Below are 22861 nucleotides of genomic sequence, written 5' to 3' on the forward strand. Positions count from 1 at the left end.
CTTCATGCAACTTCTAGTTTACAGCTGAGTTCAGTGCAGCGCTATAGGGAAGAGGCCAAATGCTGGTTACATGCATTGGATCTCATAAAATGTATCTGAATTTCACAGCAGTAAAGGAAAGCTGAATTTTTGTTCCTCTTTAAACCTGTTTCACTATTTTTTGTAATGCTTTTTGCTCTACTGTTTTCAAGAATACTGCTGAAGGAAATTAATACAGACTACACGTAGGAGTTGTCTTGGTAGGCAAGGTATAGATCTATTCTATGTAATTATGAGGCTGGAAAAAACAAAACTATTGTCTCTGTAAAACTACTCTAACATTTGTCCTCTTTGTAAGAAGATTTGTATTTGCTTGATAATATAAAATGTCCTAAAGTTCTGTAAAATGACTATTAGGGGAATATTTAATATAATTTTGCCTAAGTCTTCTGTAAAAACATGTAATGACTTCTGTAAAGTGACAGGAGCAAATTAAAAACATATGGATTTCTTCATACTATGTTTGGTCGTTCTTTTTTGGCTCCCCTCAGAGCGGGTCTCACTGGGAGCTGTATACGCTGGAGGCTAGCATAAATTATAGAAGGCCTAATCTTCTAATTTATGATCGCTGTCATGGGCTGTCAGGCCAAGATCCCCAGAGCACAATGAATCCCACTTCTCGGCTTGCTGTTATCACTGATAATACAATATCAGTAGTATTAGGAGAAAAAACAGGTATTCCTTAACACTGTGCAAATGTGAATTTAAGTATAATTCAGGTGTTACCTACCTTCCAAATTCAGAGCTACCACTGCTGTATCATCCTCTAATCCTTCAATCACCTCGCACTTGTATCTTCCGTAATCCTCCAGCATTATATTTGTGATTATAAGAGAGGCATCATTTTCACTGTTTTCCCTCAGAAACACTCTGCCCTGGTAGTTTCCGTAGCTCTTTCTGTGGTGTCCCATTGCAACAAAGACGTCCACTTCTTTGAGGTAATCTGAGGTGAGTTTGGTCCACTTGACCCGGATTTTGTGGGTTCCTGAGCCAGCTGTTGATGTGTGTTCGTGGTAAAATTTACATGGCAGTGTGACATTGCCACCCCGATGTGAGAAGATTTTAGCTTGCTCTGCTACCACAAGTAGACGGGGTCCATTTTCTGCTGGGATTCAAGGAGAAAAACACAACCAAGAATTAGTAGTGTGCAATCTGCATTTTACAGAATGGATAAATACGATAAATGTCGCAATGACCATCAGGTATATTATACATTAGGTCTGCAGAATCAGTTGCCTGCAATCATTTTGTATCTATCTGGTAGCAGGGTGTATAAGCCAGGTACATATAATTATTTACTTAACTGTAAGTATGTCTCTGTATGTAGACACCCAGACAGGCAGAGAGGCAAACCATTTCACAGCACTGCCCCTCCATAAAGGCAGAGGCCATCCTACATACTTCATAGTCAAGAAGATAGAGTTGTATCAGTATATTGACACAGTTGTATAGCTGGTACATGAATGCCATCATCCATAAAAGTCTCCACACAAACATCCCGTATTTCCCTGCGGGTTGTTCCAGAGCTGTCCATCAATGCTGCATTTTTTTTTCATAATTCAGTTTTTATGTATGGACTCAGCTTATTCAGGAAGCAGAATACAAAGCCCATCATGATCTTGGATGCAGTGAATCGTGCTCACAAAACAGAAAAAACATTACTGTATCAAATACCACTATTTATATTGACACGAAAAATGTCAGTATAATTCTAAAATGTCTTTTTCTATTTGTATTTTCTTCTAATATTTGAGTTCAAGTTCCTCTTCTGACATACTTCGACTGAAGTCAAATTTACCTTCAAATTTAAAACTAAGTCCTGGCCCCTTTCCTGATCATCTCGATCTGTTTCTTCCTCATCTGTTTTCCTCATCTCCTTCAAACTCATCACTATTTTATCTTTAATATTTTGATCTCACTTTTTACACAAAGCTGTATTTAACTGGCTGCCTCCTCTCCTCCTTCCCCTCACCCCAGGCTCCCTGATTGCTTTTCTGTATAGTAGCTCACTATGGCTGATGTTGCTCTATGAAATCATTATATTTAGGGCAGTCAGCTTGCACAGGTGCCCACTTCCAACCTTAAGCCTCTAGGGCTTCTTTGATAGGCTGCTGCCTGGGGAAAACCCTGGAAAGCACAGATTTCATGGTGGCAGTCAGCAGATGTATTCAAACCCAAAAATATTTCCTTCTTTCAGTACCTCTTGCCTCTCCTCTCATGCACAGTTTGCGAAATTGATTTAGCAAGCTCAGCGCTTCTGCAGATATTGCTGTCCTCCATCACTGAGACACCGACCAAAACCAGCAATGAATCACCAGCACTCTGCTCACTGGGAAAGAATTACCGACCTCACTCTACATAACAGATTGCGAAGAAAGACTTCATAACTCTCTGTGTGTCTTCAGCAAGTCAATGTAACAGCCTAAAAATGTGATTCTTGACTCTGAGGCTCAGTCTGGCTCTCTTTAATTTCAGCGAAAGCCAATGCTAAATCCCCAAATGCAGGGGCTGATGACCCTGTGAAGGCTGTCAGCAATTTTCTGCCAGCATCCGTGGGAATGAATCCGGATTGATAGGACAAAACCACAGCAATGTGTGCAAAAACGTCATCACCCAGAGAGAGGTGTGGATGACTGGAGAAGGGAAGGGCTGGGATGGAGATGGGCTGACAGAAGAATTTTCAGTTATGAGCCTACCAAGGAGCATCTCACACAGCCAGCTGTCTGTTCACTGCACCCCAAAAACCTGTGGTGTATCCACAGCCACGGGAGGTGCAGGGAGACATCAGGATCTGTAGCTCACAAATGTCTCCAGATGGTTTTAGGCTACTGAGTCTTGCTGATGGGTCTGGCAGCTAAATGACATATTCACCTAAACTGCATTTTCAGCTTGGCTTCACTATCTGTCCACACTGGCTAAGCTACACAGCAGAAGAAACCCCAGGGTATGCAGCATTTTATGATTATGCAAACAAGTTCAGGGGTGGTAATTGCAAAGATAAGCTTGCTGACTGCAAATGTGCATCTGCTTAAGAAAAACAAGTATCCCAAAAGTTTTGTTCTTTGTTAGGAGATGCTGTGTCCAGAGCATTGCTGCTATCTCCACTACTATCTCCAAACTAGCTAGGGCACCAGCTTCCTCAAGAATGAACCAGCTTGAGTGCTGCAAGTTGCTTTACCAGGATAAGAGACCTTCCTACGTAGTGAAAAATCATTACTGCAGAGCAGATCACCTGCAGCCCCATAGAATTGGTTTTCTTCTTCACTGCCCTTCTTGCCAGAGATAAGCAGAGGCTCCAATAACCCATCTTCCCCCTTTCATAGGAGAGCATCCAAGGAGAGAGGTGATTTGAGGCAAGGCACCATGGAAAGTGTTGCTAGCACTGTTTCCACAGGATGAGGAGAAAGAAGAAAGTGAAGGCAGCCAGGATGGTTTGTTTGCAAATTTCCCTGCTTCCTTCAGGGACAAAGACGTTCCAGAAACTTCTGTCCACCTTGGGAGGAAAAATGTTATGCTTTGGGGTGGTTATTACCAAGAAATCTGAATCAGAGCTCAACTATGTTGGGTCTTTAATACTGAAATAGTCAAGTTAATAAATATTAGCAGAAAGGACTGGGGCAGGAGGGGGAGTCTGACTCAGGCTGTAAAAACTCGCTCTTTCTAACAACAGCTTGTCTGTGCCAGCATGGCCTGGAGACTTGCCCAGAGTACTGCCACCTCTGACTCCAGTGTTAGCATCCTAATGCAGTGCTGTACCTCTCTCCTGGCTGCTTCCCAAACTCTGTCCCTTTGCAGCAGCCATTGCCTGAGTTCATATCTCAGTAAGGGTAAAGAACAGAGGGGATGGAAAACTGGGAGGGGACAGAAAAGCATGGTCTTTCTCAGCTTGGAACATCTCCTACATCCCCGCATGTTCAAAGGGAGATGCAAAGCTTTAAATATGTCTCTAGTCTCAAGTTTTCTAAAAGCTAATTCTTTTTTACAAAAAAAAAAAAAAAAAAGATGATGTGCCTTGTGATCTGGCGAGACAGTGGGGCAGAAAATTACATTGCTGCTTCTCCCAGACTTATGAGAAGAGGAAGGAAGAATCTCTGGCTTTCGAGGAAAAGCAGATGTCAGATTGGGGGATACTGCATAGTTTCTTTTTTGGGCTAGAAGACATGCAGGATACATGCAGGCAGCAGGGATTCAGGATTAAAAATTAGATGACAGGGGTTTGGCAAAAAGCCAAGAGGTCTGTATTATCCAGCAGCCAGTGAGAACCAGGGTCAAATTCACTTAACTGTGTATTTTTGGGAGCATGGAAAAATATATGGTCTTAGTCCTCCTGGAGTTGACAGAGAAGGAGTTAAAAAAACCCCAAACCAAACAACAAACACAACGAACAAAAAATGCTCAAACACAGAGCAAACCAAGATCCCTTCATTTACAGTATGTTTAGCACTCTGGATGTAGTATTCTAGCTCACTGCTGCGGAAGTTGGCTTGAATGAGGAATGAATCCATCTTCCTGGGTTACCTTAATGAAATAAGCAACGATCTGTTGTGAAATGGTGATCTGATCATGGAAGATGGACTAAAACACTGCTTTAAAGGCTTGTCAGAGTGGCTCCCTGGCTGGTTTCCTTCTGGAATTTCTGACAAGGCTGCTCCTTCTGAATAAAATTATCTTTGCATCTAAATGTCAGGAATATCTAAAAGACAATTGCAAGAAGGAAAAATATGGGACACATGAGTGTTATTACACAATCCAGAATGTTACTTGAAGAAGACAATACTTCTTTTTTCCCCAGAACTACTTTCTCCAGAAGTACCATCAGAGAATTTGTAAGGTGAATGGCCAGACAACTATAAACTCTGCAAACCGCAGATAATCCCTTGCTAAACAATTGTCTGCAACAGCACAGTTTGGATCCTTGCTGGAGACAAGACAGACCACATGCGTGGCCACTCAACAGCCTCAGACGATGGGCCAACACTGAGGAACGTGCTGGGCAACCTCCAGCTGCTCCTTCTGGTGGGACCAGGGGTGGCCACAGCGTGGTTATTGGTTCCGGTCTCAGCTCCAAGGTCAGAAATGGGACGAGAAAGGTTTGCTAGGTGGGGTTTTCACTTTTCTAGGTATAATTTGCCTTGTAAGACAGGCAGCAGCTTAGCTGTTAGTACAGAACCAGGCACCGCCGGTGACTAATTTGCCATGTTTTTTTCCACTCCTGCTTCCCTAGTATTGATTCTGACAGGCTGTGGCCTTTTGTTAATCCTCTTGCTGCCATTAGATGGATGACACAATGCAGAAACAGCTAAGCTGGCTAAAAATGAGTTCGCCCCAGCTGCAGAAGCTGCCCAGCTGCCCGGGTTAACACATAGCTCTGGGAGCTGCTTTTCCAAGCTGTAGGGAAAGACTGCCTGCCACAAATGAAACCTCACCTGGGAGCCTGCTGTTCAGATGGGCTTTCCTGTATCTCAATAGTGCCAAATCAAGCAGGTATATACCGTGGGAGAAAAGGTTATCTTGCTGCTTTAGGCAGTAATAAGGCACAGGCAGCAGCATTCTATCTGCCTCTGCTTTATTCTTCACCTCTCGTTGTCCCTCGTCTGAATGCGATGCAATTAGCACTGCTGCTCTGGTTATCATCACTTTGTACGCATCTAACCTCGACTTCAGTGTGATTCCCACTTCAAGGACAGTACGTGGACTTGCGCTCATGCTGTCAGAGGTCTCAGTTCAGTCTCACCTGATGGCTCATTGGTTTAGTTCCAAATTTTACTTCTGGACACATATTCAGATTTGTTTGGTTTTTTAGGTTTTAGGGGGTTTTGTGTGTGTGTTTTTGTTGTTTTTGTTATTTGGTTTGGTTTGTTTGTTTAAAATTTTATCTTTTTATTTTTCCTCTCACAACTGGCTTCTGCACCCAAGAGTAATGGCAAGCCAGGTTTGGAACGCCAGGAACATAATGTGGGGCAGAGAGGATGAGTCACGCCACGGCCCTTGGCAAACAGCTTTATGCACTTTATCCATCAGAACTGTCCAGAAGCTTATGCTGACCTGGCTATGAAACTTGATTATTCCCATATTTTGATGGACCAACTTACAGAGCAACTGTGGAGAAAAAAATGGGCATTTTTAAAGGGAAAAGTCATAAATCTGGGATCACATCATAGATGCATTTTATCAGATAAACCCATGTATTGCCTAAATGTTCCACATTGTTAGCAAGCCATTAGGCTAATAACACCATGTGCCATCCTACTTTAAATAAACACAGAAATGTTTCTTGCTTTCCTGTAGTGTTACCAGGGAGCTAAGCACAACCCTAATGCTAAAATAGCCTCTCTTTTCCTATAATTTTGTTATCCTACCATGTTTATTTAAAATTAAAAAATAATTTCTGTGATAACAATAATTCCAACTTGTAATAATATCTATGGAAGTACCTTATTGATATACATACATATGCGTGTATTACACACAGAATCCAAAAGGAAAATCATGAGGAAGAGTTATGCACACACTTTTTTCCCTATATTTTTCCTACTACTTTTTTATCTAGCTATGTTTTAACTAACTACCTTTTTACTTTTGCCTTTGGAAAAAAAATCTAAAAATTTTTGCGTATCAGCTGTAAGATTAGGAAAAGCTGTTCTTAGTTGGCCCAAGCATTAATGTTGTTTTGTTTATGCACGAGAAAGAAAATACAAGCACCAAACTCCTGCGTTCCTGTCTCTAAACTAAGAGGATAAAATACTTGCTACAAATTGCTTTTAAGTTTTGATGTGCAACCAGTAAGAGGGGCCACATTAACTCAAGTTCAGCTTTCTAGGAGACCTAACGGCACATAAAACCATCAGGGAAATCATAAACTTCCACTCTCCTAACATATTGCCACCCTTTGCCTTAAATAAGCTTTAAGGATGTGTTTACATCAGTATAGATAAAGAAACTGCATGAAGATTAAGCCTCATAGAGCAGAACAGAACAGAAATCATGACAATTTCTTGGCACCCGTATTGCACAGAAGGAAATCTTCGTGGGTGGCATTGAGACTGTTTGACAAAACCAAAATATCACAGAGAACTGGTGAGGAGCTTTCCCAGTTCTTTAATTACCTTTAAATGCTATATATATGGAATTAGACTGCTGTAGCAAGTAAAGGCAAATTAATAATTTAAATTTATGTTTAATATGAATCCTTTTGCCTCTGCAATAATTTTTTACAACCCAAATATACCAATACCTATCATCTAACGTCTATCCCAGAATATGCAGTCCTGAATGCCTTTAATGAAACCAACATGTCAACAGGAAGTGAGGTTGCTGTTTGCTGACATTTCTATTACATGCCGTGCTCTGAAGAGGAAAGCGAGTTGTGTTGATGAAAAAGAAGCAGCTCAATTATAAGAAGAGACTGAAAAATGGATCACAACATAATCTAATGTGTCCTCAATGACAACAAAACTAGTGAGAAATTTTCTGGCTTGTTTGGAAGAAAAGTAAGTGGACTGAAAATAAAACTCATCATGCAGAATAAGTTGGGCAAAGATTTCTTCTGCTTTTGTTATTGATTAATTTTTTTTTTTTTTTAATAGAGCAATATTAGAAAGTTTTCTACTCATTCCATGTTGACATATTTCTTGGTATGCATAAATAAATCTGTGCAGAGATCTTGATAAGAAAAGGGGTGCGTTCCTGTATCTGAAAGGTAAAGAAATGCTGCACAATATAAATTCAAGGAAAAGCTAAAAAGTTAAACGTTGATGAGCCAAACTTTGTATTCTCTTTGCTGGCATTTCTTGTCATATTTCTAAAACCTGAACAAACTGGAGGCATATGTTAAAGACTCCTGCCACCTTTAAGTAATTACCTTAGCAATTACTGTAATGGGTTATTCAACTGTTCAATGGCTACACAGAGAAGAATGCTCTTATCTCTGAAGGGTACTTTGCTTCTTTGAATAATTGGTCAGCAACTAACACTATGAATAGATTACAGAGATATACCAAGCTGAGCACTGAAAAGAATCATCTTCCTCTCTCATGGGTCACAGAGTCCTTCGCAGATGGTGACTTCAGAGAAAAATCCTAGTCTTCAATTACACTGATATGCTCAGATTAGTATTGTTTTTGCTAGGGTATACTTTTGCCCCATTTTAACACTCACTAGATGATGAAATTTAGGATTATGATTTTTTCTAAAGAGCGAAATTGGTATCCCCTAAGGCACACACAGTTTACTAGGGCTGGGGCTCAAGAGGGACAGCAGACCTTATTTATAGTTTTCTCATTTGCTTTTATCCACAAAATGACAATTGTATGCAGACAAACTACCAGAGAGGAAAGTGATAGGGTCAAGCAATCTGGGATAACAAAGTAGCCTGATCAAAACCATGAAATCCACCACAGGCTTCAGGAAAGGAAATAAAGCCACAGAAGAGATAAAATGTGGCTTTATATATTTGATAAATTTTGTTCATAGGCATTGAAATAAAACCAAAGAAGAAAACATATAAACAAAAGGACGGGGTGAGAGGAAAGAAGCTGAAAGGAATACTGGTAAAAGTAGGGAGGCAAAACTGCCGAAGAGATGAGAAATTTGTCTGAGGTCCAGCTCCACTCTATTAACCAACAAAGGGAGAACCAGGAACCTGAGCTGACACTGCAAGCAGGAACAGAGATATTAATGAAGCCAGCAACTCATTTCTAAGAAAAAATGAAAGATTTAAGAGAGAACATATCTGTGCCTAGCACAATGTTAAAGAGGTTGCTGTTTAGCAAAGCTAAAGAAATCCAGAGTTTCAAGAGAGTGGACATTTGAAAGACAGAGCTCTGTGTTCATTAAGACCAATGACCCATCAGTATAATCAGAGAGCAACACTATTTATGAAATACTGTTCATTCTGGTTAGCAAAGGCTGAGTCTGAGAGAGATGGCAGGAGTTTTTCTACTAACGGAGGTGCAGCAAAATGGGGTAACTAGATCTTCTGTTCCAGAGTTGTTAAGGGAGTCAGAAGCACGCTGAAAAAGCCGTCAGACCATAATACAGTATTAATAGCTGGCTGCTCTTTAGGAAGGCCAAACGAAAGATGAAGGTGATGAGGTGGCACAAAGCAGGCTGTGAAGAAACAAGAAATGATGTTGAGGACAAAACAGAGCATGGATCAAAAGCATGTCAGGAAGGACTGTAAAAGATCTTGCTGTAGCATTGAAAAAGCGTTTTAAAGAGGCACAGGTTCATTTTGTAGTATGGAGTCACTACACAGATAAAGTTGGAAAACAACAGAGAAATGACCCAAGTGCAATACTAAGAAATCATCTCTTTTTAATAACGTTGGTTTTGATGCTCTGAAAGTATGACGTTGTTTAAAGTACCTGAGTACATTGATGTGAAATGAAACATAAAGATGACAGCTGAACTCAGAAAATACAGTCTGTTCAAAGGAAACTGTAGAAAACTTCACAGCCTGAAGTACTGGTGTTACCACTGACACTTTGTATGGCAAACCTGATGGCAGATATTTTAGCTCATCTGTCACTTTACAAATGGTACCACATGTTTCTGGACAACAGCAAAATAACAAATATATGTAAGGAAAGTAATTTAACCATTAACAGGCTGATTAGTCTGACCTCAACAGCAAACAGAACCTTAGAACAATTTTTTGAAGAAAAGAAACAGAGTCATTAGAAAGAAGGATAAAATGCAGTAGCTACTTACCAAAGGGTGTCAGACTAATTTGATATCAACTATATAATAAAAAATGTATAAGACAAGGGAAATGTGATGCATCAATTGCTTGGAGCTCAGGAAAGTGAGTCATATGGGAAATACATGAAATTGGATGGAATGGAGAAAATAGGTGTTTTGGTAGAAATTTTGCTAAGTGTCTAAGAACTAAATACAGAGGAAGTGCAACTGGTTGGGCTGAAACATAAATGATTAACCTAGAATAAGGCCAGCAAACTGTCTGAAGTATAATTTCTGGGACTCTACTATTTCCAATAACTTTGCCTTTTAAAGTAAGTGTGACTTTTGAATTAATAAAATTTTCGCATGGCATATTAAGCATTACTGAAAGGAAGGAGAATGGATATTTAGAATGTTAGAAGAAAGAAGGGTGGGAAAAGTATGCTAACATCTAATATGAAATGCATACTCTAGATTTTTAAGGCCTAGTATGAAGAATTATTGATATAAACCTTGTACTTGTTAATTGCAAGTGATAATGAGGGAGAATGACTGCTAAATATTGTCTGTCACAATGGACTATTGATCAGCTACAGCATGGCTGGGAAGAGTACAAATTTTGTCCAAGGTCTGGAAGAAAACCAACATTGCTACCTGGAAAACAAAAGTACTAATGCTAGCCTAAGATCTTATGTGGAATAAAATCTCAGCTGGGCACACTCAAGAAGTATGAATTCAAACAAGAACTAGTGTAGAGATGTACTAACGTCAGCAGGTAACTGGTGGTTATACACTTAAGAGAATAATTTGAAAAAGTTTATTCAAATGATAGCTGTAAGGCTATGGTATTATCTTATTAATGTTTTAAAGTGAACATCAAAGAAGAAAAAATGTTATTTGAAGCTAAGGAATGCTAGGAGAAGCGTAAGGCCATACAATGGCTGTGAATAAACAGAGTATTAGGAGAATGGTCCAAAGCTATCTTGCAGTAAAGAGATTTGAAACTCAGCTTTTCTAGAAAACAAAACCTGCAGGAGATAATGTGATGTAAAGAAAGGGGAATAGAAGGCAGTTTAGCTCATTGCCTCAGGAGATCCCTTTTAGGTCTGTGTACTTGACTACACAACATCTATCTGCACCTTTTGTAATTCCAAGGCATTCCAAAGGATACAATCCAGGAGGAGTTTAGCTACACATCTCTCGGATTTCAGCTGTGGAGGAGGGTGCTACACTCCTTAATGTAATATAAAATACCTTTTGTATGAAGCTATAACACATATGTTGCACAGGCTTCCCTGATTTCCAGCTCATTTCCAGGTGTATATCACTGTATGCGTTTATGCAGCATTGAGCAGAGCGGAATCCCAGCCCTGGTGGGATTCCACAATGCAGAGAGGAAGGAAAAAAATTAATAGTAAAAATAACAAGTTCCAAGCAGTTTTATTCTCTTTGATTTGTAGTCTGTGTATTTCAGAGCCTGAATCAGTTGATGTACAAAGCCCATGGCTGAGTTCAATGTCCAGCTTTATTCAGCTTTCCTTGAAAGAATAAACTCTCGTGGACCAAGCGAGTTTTCATGGGTGGGGAGAATGGTCCCTCTTGAAACTTTTATTGGCTTTGAACAACTTAGCACTTACAGACTGCACTGTACACATGCTGAAGGATTAGTAATAAGTGACATGTATGACTTGCAAATTACACTGAACTGCTGACTAAGCAAATTCAACATACACAGCTTAAGGGAAAATAATTTCAATTTGGTTTAATTATTTCCACTAATTTAATCTTCCAAAAAGATAACTAAAGTTCAGAGATAAGAAACTGCATTACACAAGGAAAGGCAAACTGTGTTTATTAGACATTGGTATCAAATTTGAAATTCACCCTGGGGAATGAATGTTCATCATCTCACAACAGTGATATGTTTTCATTTTGACATAACACATTCATATGACCTTAATCCTGTGAGTTTCCTTAGAGTGAAACCAGCTATCTGTTATTCCTTATTTGACCTTGACAAGCCAAGTGCCTGTTTTAATAGGTGCAAGGTAACTTTAAGTTCTGTCACTTTCCTGTGAATTTCTATATGTTCAGGCTTTCTTAGTAACCTGCCCTAACTTGGTAATTTGTATTTAGACAACCACTCAAATAACACAATCTGACAGCTGTTGAGAGAAAGGAATCAAAACTTTAGAGAGAACAATAATGCTGCTTTTCTTAATTTTGCAAGATTAATTTTAGCCAGCCTCAAGAAACATAGAAATGAAAGCAGAAAAATCACTGTTAGTTCTGCCTGTCCTTACTGCATAAATCCCCTGTTTTTTCTTATACAGGATGACCCTCAACAACTGAAACCAGGACTGAAAAAACAGCTGCATTGTACTGCAGGCTCAAATCCTGCCACATCTATAAGCTCTAGGATTCAACCATGAACCAAACAAGATTATGCAGAAGGCCAGTATAACACTTAGAGTGAATTAAAGGTATGAAGAAGACACATTTCTTTTTGGGGTAAGCTACTTTTTTTTTTTTCTGGTTTAAATTGCCCAATTATGATCTTAGATGTGCTAAGCTTTTTAAAATAATAAAGAGCAATAAATTTCTGTAATGTGAAGGACTATGTATGACAGTCTTCTTAAAATCAAATATATTCCACAATAAACGAAAGGTATTTCAAGCCATTACAGTTGCTTATTACTGCAGGACGCATGCTTTCTTCTTTATCTTAAATCATGCTGTACTTTACTCCCTAATCTTTGCCAGGTTGTGACTAAGTGCTATTAACAGTGCAAGTTTTGGTTTTTTTACTTTCCTTAGGACTGATAATAACACAACAGAATGACAAAAGGTTTGATCACCAGTAATAGTAGCATTTTAAAAACAGTGCAGCAGAATAAAAATTAAGGATCACTAAGCACACTATTCTGTTTCCCTGAGCATTCTGAATATACTGGTATTTTCTCACGTAGTTCCTTACCTTGAATGTGAATAATTCTTTCATGCTCCAGACTTGAGTTGTTAGGGTGAGGTTCAGCCCAGCAGACAGAAATCAGCACCAGAAAAAGTAGACTCTTCATCTTTATAGTCAAAAGAATCTTCTTTACTGTAAAGGCATCACATACAAAGGCTTGTGAGTTTTTGGAAATCTTTACAATATCGCACTGCACAACTTGTTACAGCAACGATCTTATGAGTGATCTATAACATATTTAACCCACTCAGCTGAAAAAGTTACAACACCTACTAATTTTTTAGGCATGAAGACTGGACCTTTTTGTCATGGTCTTTCATTAAATGAAACTGTCAAATCCATACTTAACTCTGCCCATCCAGAAATACTGCATGAAAAAATTAAAGCACATACACGAATATCCATAAACCAAACTCCTTGCAAGACTATAGGTAAGCAACACCTGTGTTTTAAAAAAGGTTCTGGTGTACTTCTGCTTTTCCAGACCTACTCTAGATTTGGTCTGTAAATACAGTTAAAACAATCAAAGCTGTCACTATATCTATATCCACTGCATTATGCAATCTGCTGGTGACAGATTTTCAAGAGTAAAACAACCTTCTTTTAAGTTTTTGGCGTTTCAATCAAGACTGCAATTTAACTCAGCAGTCAGGGTGGTAAGTTTGCTTGAGCTAAGCAGTAAAAATGACAAAACATTTCTTAAGCTGACTAGAAAGGTCTATTTTATTTCAGATCCACTTACCATTTTAAAAGACGCCTAAATACATAGTGAAATGTTCAAAACCATACACAAAGTAGGTTAGAGTTGTATATGTTACCACTGCAGTTGCCCTGATTGATTTTTCATTCATTTCTACCTAGAATGCTGACGCACCAAGTTAGTGTGCCAGGTAGGGTCTCTGCAGTCAGCAGAGCTGAGCGCTGCAGGGAAAATCTCTGCCAGCCTCTGAGTAGTAATTAGGCAAATTAAGACCTGAAATAGAAAAGGAGGCATAAAATATAAGAGGTTTTATGTAGGGGGTTCAGGCTGCTGTGTGGTTTATAACAACTATAATTTTTATGACCCTGATTTCTTGAAATAAAAGACAGCTATTTCCCAACTTTGCTTTTCAAGAGACTAGGATTTTTTTTTCCCCAGTCATTGGATAGTGGCAGCATTATTATTATGCTTTCTCTGTAATGCAGAGAATTTTTTTTTCTTTTTTCTCAGAGCTAGAAACACATCAAAGTTGCAGGGTACTCTCAGTCAGAACCTGGGTCAAGGTCCAAGCTTTGCAAACAGCCCCTGTCCCCACATTGACCAAAACACTTATGTGTTTCAAGTCTAGATCCAAATACTGCAATCCAAACCAATCTCTACCACACACTAAAATGCAGAAATGCTATTGCTATTTTTTGATAATAGAACATGCATGTTACTTGCCTGCCCTTCCATCTCTTCAAAGCGAGTTGGGGCGGGGGGGGAGGGGATGTGGATTTCAAAGCCAATTCAGCATCCCTCACTGTGGAGTGTCTAGAGGTAGGACAAGTGCTGGCTGCGCACTATTTTCCAGGTGGTCCACGCTCAGTACCTCAAGACTCTCCGGCCACTCCTTCTTTCCTGGAAAGCTTGGCAGGCTGATGACCTCCATTCGCAGAGCAAGGACAGATGTGGCTCCGCCTCGAGCACATCAGCCCCAGCCTGGGCTGACCACGGGGGTCACACCGGTCCAGCCAGGTGCTCCTCCTGCACGACGGGACTGCCGAGCAGGGCAGAGCAAGGAACGCTTGTGTAAAACCCACACTGCTCTTTCCCTCACATATCCCAGACCAGGCAACCAATATATTTCCTCTAAGAGGGAAAAATCCTTCAGTTTTCTTTGTTTGTTTCTGGTTTGTTTGTTTGTTTTAAATCTGATGACTAACAACCGACAATTCTTTCTTTTTTTATTGGTGGAGAGAGTGTTATGGATTTAGAAATAGTCTGGTTAACAAAGAAGCTTTGATTTTGAAGGCAACGTTTAGGAGAGTATTCCTACCTCAATATGCAGCTTGGAGCATACGCTGGATGTAAAACCTTCTGGACCCAGTGAGTGGCGGTAAAGCCCAGAGGGGCTCTACAGACCTGCTCCAGGAGCACCTTAACACTTTGTCTCTAACTCTTCCCACAAACCTGTTCTTTTCTGTGGCACTAGTGAAAAGAAACAGCCAAATAATCAGATTATAGGTGGTGTTACCTTTTTTTGGGGACAGCATCCCTATATATACCAAACTCTGTGTGCACAGGGATTGTGGATTCTATTGTGGCATAAGGAAGATTTACATTCTGGTTACATCGATGGAGAACTCCATATATGCTCCCCCTCTTTATCAAGGTCACCATAATATGGTGGGAGAAAGTCCTCCATGCAGCATCATCAGGTGATGATTGCCAGAACCACTAGTTTCAGGATTAACCTGGTGCACTGAGGAGGCACGATACACCTTTTAGAAATATTTCTCTGTATCTTCAGGTAAATATCATGTTACTCTATAGACTTTATGTGATAGCATCATACAAGCAGGCTAAGAGGCAGGTCAACAATGACTTGGACATCTGCTCTCCCTTTTCCTCGGTTTCCTGGATGAAGCTGAACAATTTCATATGTCACATGCCACAGACATAGTACAAAATCAACCTTATGGTTAACAGATCAACATTTGTTTTGGAGGGACAAACCCAAGGTGGTGGTGCTTTAGCTTTGTTAATAGTCAAAGTTTACAGTGGCTGGCTTTCTGTTTTTCCCTAACTGCTACAGACAGAAAGGGCAGCCTAAAGTGTTCATTGTGTGTGCAGGACCACACACACAAATAGCACGTGTGTGCATGTCTGTGCTCTCTTTGACTCTGGTAATGTTCATTCGCACTGCTAAGTTGTGTTTGTCAAACTGCATAACACTGTCAAGAACTTAAAAACTACATCCCAGGGGAAAAAGTGCCTGGTCAAAGTTTTAGACATATCTTTGCTTAAGTCACCAGATGCTTCATGGTTGAAGCCAATCAACTGAGTTTAAAGTTTTAGCTGGGCAGAAGCATCTCATTAGGGGGCATTTGAACCCTCCATTTAAGTCTGAGCAGTTTTAAGGCTGCTTCCTTTTATTGCCATGCACAGCAGCAGCTGAGAAAATGTGGGTATCTGAAGACAGGAACACCCCAACCTCATACCACTCTCCTCCAGGGATTCCCCATGATGGGAGCTGTGGCATCGAGCCAGGGGAGTGCAAAGCAACATTATCAGACCGAGAATCCGACCCCTGGTGTTTTGTAGGTTATCCAAAAAGCAATTAGCCAGAGGAATTCACATCCTCAACTCTAGCCAAAGCAATAGAAGTCAGACTCCATTTCTGCAGCAGGCTAGGAAGACCTCAGGGGAGAAATGATAGGTGTGGATGTTTTCATATTAAAATTAATAAAATCTTGGCGGGGAGTAAGTGAATTTTCAGTAAGAAATGGTAATGATTAGTCACACACAAGAAAGTCACACTGGTTTCAATTACTGCAGCTTACGAATCTGCTATCTCCCTGGACAGGCACACAAAGCAACTGAAAAGTACTTTGTAGAGGGAGACCTCAAGGGTCAGGGAAGTGGCCAAGGGGACTGTACATTCAGTTCATAAATTCTCAAGAACTGTTCTTTCTCAGATACAATTTGAAATTTTGATATTAATCACCATTTTGTCATACTTACCCAGCCATAATTCATATACTACTGGCAAATCTAAAAGACTATAAAGGACCGATGTTTGTATTTTAATATAATGCTGAAAATTAAAAGAATGCCTTCAAGTAATTCAACTGCATTAGTAACATGTATTTCTCTGAAGAACAGAGTACTGAAGAATAATGTTACATACCAATCTCTGGTTTTAATAAAATATTTTTTACTACTGCAACTACTTTCTAGCTACAGAACATCAGAGCATCCACTGTGTAAAGTCAAAGGTCCACCTAGCTCAATATTCTCTTTCTGACAGTAGTTAAAAGCCTAGGGAATGCTTTTGTTCACAGGATTTAATTTTTGTCTTATACAGTATTAAGATATGATGATGTCCAATATCAAATGCTTGTTTCCCTGAGAGGAGACCTATGGAAGCCTGAACCCACAATGGTTCAAGAGCATACAGTAACAAAACCACTATCTCCTATGACCCAGCTGCTGACACTGTCATTCTAGTAAGACAGGCGCCCAAACTAGGTTTTCCCTGACCCATGCAAAAGTCTGGCTGCTTTTGTGGAAACTTCCCTGCTGCTGTGATTACCTCACAGCTACCCAGGTATCCACAGGACCCTCTGAGAAGAGGGTATTGCAACGACATACTCCACCATCTCCTCATGTGTGTAACTTCATGGTGCAAAGAAGGTTTAGGAGGAGAGGAGGCCAAAAGCAGGTAACTGTGGAAGAAGGAGATGAGGTACTAGTGCACAGGCACAATGTGGAAACCAAACTCCTAGGGCAGACTCAGAGGACTTCTTAATAAAAGGTTCTGTCTTTCTGTTGAGTTTCATGTACTTAATACACATAGACCCAGCAAGTAAAGGCAGTAATCAACAATATCTAAAACAGGTAACAGAATCAGTAAAATCCATCTCAACAATTTTGGGTTGAAATAGCCCAAAATCTGTGGACTAATCACATCTGTGCACAAACCTACTGTAAAAAAGTCTTTACAAGTCCCCTTCTCTTTGGAGCTCTGTTTCATCTGGGAATGGGTGCTAAGCACGAGAGAAGTACCTATTAATTAAACAAAATTTATGTATTTTCTGGGAGAGGGTGTCAGCTTCCGTATCTGTCAGTGTCTTACCCTTAGATTACCCTGGTAGATAACAGAATAGGATGAAGACCAGGCTAGGAAGTTCTCGCATGCTCTCTTCAATAGCCTTTCCTAAAACTAAGAAGTGGGGAGTATAATACTTTGATCTGTTTAGTCAGATTTCTGGTATCAAATGACTGGTCCTAGTCTCCTAAAGATCATACCTTATATATATGTATAGACACCTAGGTTTAAACAACCGAGTCAAGCCATAAGGATGGAACTCAGCTCCAGGTTATGGAAACCCAAGTTAGTGTGTCTGCATGTAAAATGTATACATTTCACTTAGGAGTCCAAGATATTGTTGCCGTCAGTTTATAACTGTGGTTATATGTGGTCACTGGAAGGCACATGTGTGTTTAGTTGACCTAAGGTGCCTCCTCTATCTAGGCGTGGCCTGTCTGGAGAAGTGGGAATTGTGGTCTTGAAACCTGCATGCTGAAGTGGAGGGCACACCTTGCACAGCCTCTTTGAGTGGTCTAACAGGAGGCTGTTTTGCAAACTGATGTGAATTCATTTAGTCAAGGACTCATCACTCAGGATTTTAAAGGGGCAGAAATGCACAGAGGTGCCTGAAGTGCAGATCTGACTCAGGGGCTCCTTTCAAGCGGGGATTCAGAGTCCCTCTTGTAATTATCATTTATTTTGGCTAGCTCTAGGCAGCTTCCCACTCAGCATGGCAAGCAACACTTTAAGAAACAAACACTCATCTCTCTATCGTTTGCAGATGGAGGGTAAGTGTTCTGACTCATCCTGGTAACACTAACACATGTCCTGATGCCAAACATCGGCATCTAAAGTAGGCAACAGCAAAGTAAGCCTTACCCTTGAAGGGCACCTAGCTTATTATAAGTATTTACAGCCTCCTTCAAAGATCTTCTGTTCTCCAAAGGCAACAGTAAAATACTCAGTTCCAACTACAGATTTAAGACCTCAGTTAGTAAAATCAAATGAAAATGCATTTCTTGCCCTGATACGCCCTTATAGCACCTACTCTTCTACTTTTCACTTATTTTGCTAAGAAGACAGGTTGTTTTCAGTGTAAAAGCCCACCAGGCTGATGGAATTAAGGCAAGACAGTTTTAGCAGACCCCAAGCTACACTCTTCCCACAAAGGAAATTTTGCCAATGCCATTGCAAAAAGAAAGAACTATTGATGGCATAAGAATGATAATGTTTACATGCTCTATTAGAATGACTCAGAGCAAGCTTTCCAAGACCTCCTCCCATGCTACTTCATTAGTTAGGGCAATTTGGAAATTTGTGATACTGTGTGAGTCTTGGGGCCATCTAAAGTGCCAGACGGTCAATGTCTGGAGAACAGGTTGTCATAGTAGCTCCCTACCCATAGGCAGAACGGTTCAGTGGTAAAGCAGCATGACCATTCAAAGACATCTGGAATCCCCTAGAGTCCATTAATTCCCTGTGAAGAATGCCGGTAAATTGCTTGCAGGGAGAAAGAAAATATCTTTACAGTCTTTGAAGCCTTGTGTTAGATATGAAATGTATTCCAGATACACTGGGTAACAATGGTAATAATATTTTTTACATTATTCATAGAGTATAGCCAAGGTCATGTGGTCTGGCTTTATGATTAGAAGTTAAAAAATTTGGTACTCTGGGTTTAATGCGAACATGGATAAGGCAAATGTGCTGCAGTTAAGGTCTGTCGTTAATGGAATACTGGTCACTCAGTGCTTTGAGAAGTTTTCTTTCTAGTTCTTTATTATGGACTATATAAATGTGCCTTTACTTCGGGAATCTGGATGTTTTTCTCTTCAAGTATGGCAATGGGATGTTCTTTGATAACACATAGCATGATACCATAGAAAGGTAACTCTGCTTTTTTGCTTCATAAAGCAAATCCACTTGTTTGCAGTCCCTTCCTTTAGAGAAAGTATGTAGTGTGATCTCCACATATCAGTGGTCTTAAAAGAATTTCTGCAATCCAGCTTGAGAGCTGGCTATCCAGCCAGATTGTGCTTATATTCTGACATATTCTTCATCAAAAAGCCTTTTAGCCTTGAGCATGCAAGCCTGGAAGTCACTGGAGGTCAGCAAGAAAACTTGAACTCTCTCCCTTATTCTTCTTGCCTCTTGCTTGTATTTACAAACCTGGTTTTTCATCAGGCCCTCACTGCTTCCCAGGTCCCCTCCTATTACCCATACCTCTTCTTCTAGGTGCTTTCTTGGTTGCAGCTTTTCTTCCCAGTTGCCTGCATAGCTTCTGCAAAGCCATTTACTTTGGGAAGTTCTGCCAGAGTTTTTTCAGCTTCTTTAATCTTTGCCCTATTGATGCTTCCAGTTCTGCCAGTTCTTTTTTTGGATGCTTGGATTTTTACAGGGGCATAAATGACTTGAGTTTCTAGGGCTCTCTTCCCTTACCAAAGGTGAATGAAAACCAGATGCCTATCTTCTTTGGATCATTAAAAAAAAAAATCTTATATATGATATATCATTAGACAGGTTCTTACAAACCATTCTTTTCACTTGTTTATAATACTAAATAATAATGTGATTATAGTATTAATTATTATTACAATTGCCATATTTGGGAATTTGAACAGCCTTTCTGTATCTAAATTTGCAGTGCTTGATCTTGTGCTTGAAAGTGAATGTATAGTCCAATCCACGGACCATTTCTAAGCAGTCGGACAGTATTTTGGAGGTTTTTGTGTACAGTGAAAAGGCAAAGGATTTTACTCAAAGCCCATTCAAGTGAGTGGACATTCTGACATTTAATTAATTAGCATTAGATTGGGACATTTGAGTAGGGAGACTATAGGACAGTTAGTTTCCATTCGTAATGTTCAGGTTACTGAGCACCAAAACAGCACTGCTAACTTGCCTGGCCATGAAGCTCTGCCAGGTGCAAGACCCAGGATGATAAGAAATTTTCTAAATACTGATCTCATTTCAATGTTTTCTGTGGTGAGTTGTTGCGCATCCATCTTACAACCCATGCTATGTCTCCCCAAGAGCTCTCCTGTGCTCTCAGCCACCCCAAAACTGGTCAGGTTTTGAAGCAGACCTAGAAGATGTATTTATGTGATCTAAGTCTTCTCCAGTTTCCACCAAGGACAAGTGTAAACTTGGTGGAAAAACTGTTATTACATGTAAAAAACACAAAAACCCCACAAACAAACCAACCAAAAAAACACAACCCCTTTCCCCAAATAAAAAAAAAAAAAAAAGACCCAAACACATTCCCCTATAAGGACAAAAGGACAAAGAAACCAAGGAAGTTTCCTTTCTGGAAATATGGCAAAAAGAAATGAACTCAAGAGATGCCAAAAAAATGACACACTGATACTGTGTGTAGAAATTCTGTGCCACTGTGGACAGCAACTTTCTAAACTCATTCAAACTTTTTCACCAGTCGCTCAAGCCAAATTACCTAATCACAACCTAAAATTTAGTCATACTTTTCGCTTAGGAAATATGATGGAAGTTTTTGGAATTGTAAAGTTAGGAAACAGTCTATATAATGATAAGACCTCGAGATATGCAAATAGACCAGATCCTATGTTTTTCATCTAAGGGAGGTGCACCATCTCTATTCTGACTGTCCCACATTTAATTCAGTGGAGTTCTCCTTCATTTCCCCCAGCTAAGCTGACTGTACCACCAACATGAAAATAAAAATTAAAAACATTAACAGTGCTTTCACAGTCTTGAAGGATCACACTATGTGAGAGAACAGATGCACTGACAGACTTACTGATTAGGAGGCTGATGCCAGCTTGCTGTAAGGAATTAGCTAGCAATATACCATTTTTGGCATGGATCTTAGTGCAAAGCATAAAATGTGACTCCTTGTCCAGCCAGCCATGACTGCTTAGTCCTGTCCGGCCTCTTTTTTGTGGTCTGAGAATTGCACTGTCTGCACTCTCAATGTCATTGAGAATGACTTTAACAAGCTACTCAGTTTCCTAAATAAATAATAACAGTGATATAATGCCCTGCATATTTTTCAAATTGCTGTTACATATTGCCAGTGCAAGTCCCCATTGAATCATTGCTTCTAAGAAGGTAAACACTTTAATTTTACAACAGCATTGTTTTCACCAAACATCTGCTTCTTACTGCAATGATATATAAGGTTTGTTTGGATATTCGGTCATGAAGAATTAGCTGTGGGTGCAGCCAGACCAAAGCCATATGTGGATCACTTGTAAAAGCACAATTCTTTCAACAATTTTTTAAATTGAATTAATCAGCAATCAATGGCAAAACATACTTTCTACTGAGATCAGTGATTCCAAAGAGGAGGAAGGTCTAGAGGTTAGGGCATGAGTTCAGACTTCGGGGGACATGAGTTCAGCTCTGCCCTCTCTACCCTTCATGTGGGACCTTGGGGAGCGTGGAAGTGGTAGGGAGGATTGGTTTTCATTATCTTAGCTCACCATTGGTAACACAGCGTAACAGCATTTTCTGTTGCTCACAGGGTATTGTGGAAGTGAATGTATTTGTAGTTAGACGGAGCTCTCACATTGCTGCAATGAGACACATCCGTACCTAGAACAGGAGACTTCTTCATAGGGGGGGCACTTAAAAACAGTACACACGGTGTAGCACTGTGTGATAGCTGACCATATGTGCACATGCAGACAAACACGTAGGTGCCTACTTGCACCATGTTTCCTCCCGCTTTTCTTAAATATCTTTTCATTGCGATATCTTAAGACTGAGAGCACCAGAAAAACACAAGTCATATGATTGTTTAGTTAACTTCCTGTTAGGTAAATTCTATTGAAAATAAATAATAAACATTTTTAAGATGGTGGACATTTGTAAGACAAATTATCTCAATAAAGGCAACACTTTCAAGCTTTATTGTTAAACAGTGTCACCTCAGTATAATGCATACACATTATTTTTTGTAATAACAAGAATACCACAAATTCAAACAATGGCCTGAAAGCTACTTTTTGAGTCCAAAAAATGTAGGACTCAATTATTTATTAAAAAAATAAAAAATTCTTTGCTCATTTACAATGACTTGCACAGACATCTTTGGTCAGTCAGATGTGAGAAGGATGCAAAAAATTAGTCTTTATTCAAAGGTCCAGACTCAGCATATCTAATAGTTCCAGATATTGGCAAACACTGATTGCAGCTTTGCACTTTGAACTAAGTAAGTTAACAGCAACATTAGAAAGAAATAGGAAAATAATTTATTGGATTCAAGAGGAAAATATAATAATTTGAAAACTAAAGTTGTAAACTGGCAGTCCTGAATAAACACATCTGGCAAGCCCAAATGGTTCTTTGTGACAAGTGAATAGTAAATGTTGTGCCAGTGAAGGAGAAAGGCTTTGCTACAGGTAGATCGCACCAG

The 22861-nt window shown here is 39.7% G+C and overlaps 1 protein-coding gene across 1 annotated transcript in view; it reads right to left on the reverse strand.

Moving 5' to 3' along the window:
- The window catches only part of HAPLN1 (hyaluronan and proteoglycan link protein 1), a 60897-nt gene that overhangs the window by 15060 nt on the left and 22976 nt on the right, over nt 1-22861 (reverse strand). Inside the window, exons 2-3 of the mRNA XM_065657031.1 lie at nt 12698-12823; nt 770-1144 (exon numbers count right to left, since the gene is read on the reverse strand). Of these exons, the coding sequence (XP_065513103.1) occupies nt 770-1144; nt 12698-12797 (475 nt within the window). The 5' untranslated portion in view covers nt 12798-12823. The remainder of the gene's footprint in view (nt 1-769; nt 1145-12697; nt 12824-22861) is intronic.

This window comes from Caloenas nicobarica, chromosome Z, assembly GCF_036013445.1.
Source record: "Caloenas nicobarica isolate bCalNic1 chromosome Z, bCalNic1.hap1, whole genome shotgun sequence".
In the NCBI taxonomy this organism is placed as follows: domain Eukaryota; kingdom Metazoa; phylum Chordata; class Aves; order Columbiformes; family Columbidae; genus Caloenas; species Caloenas nicobarica.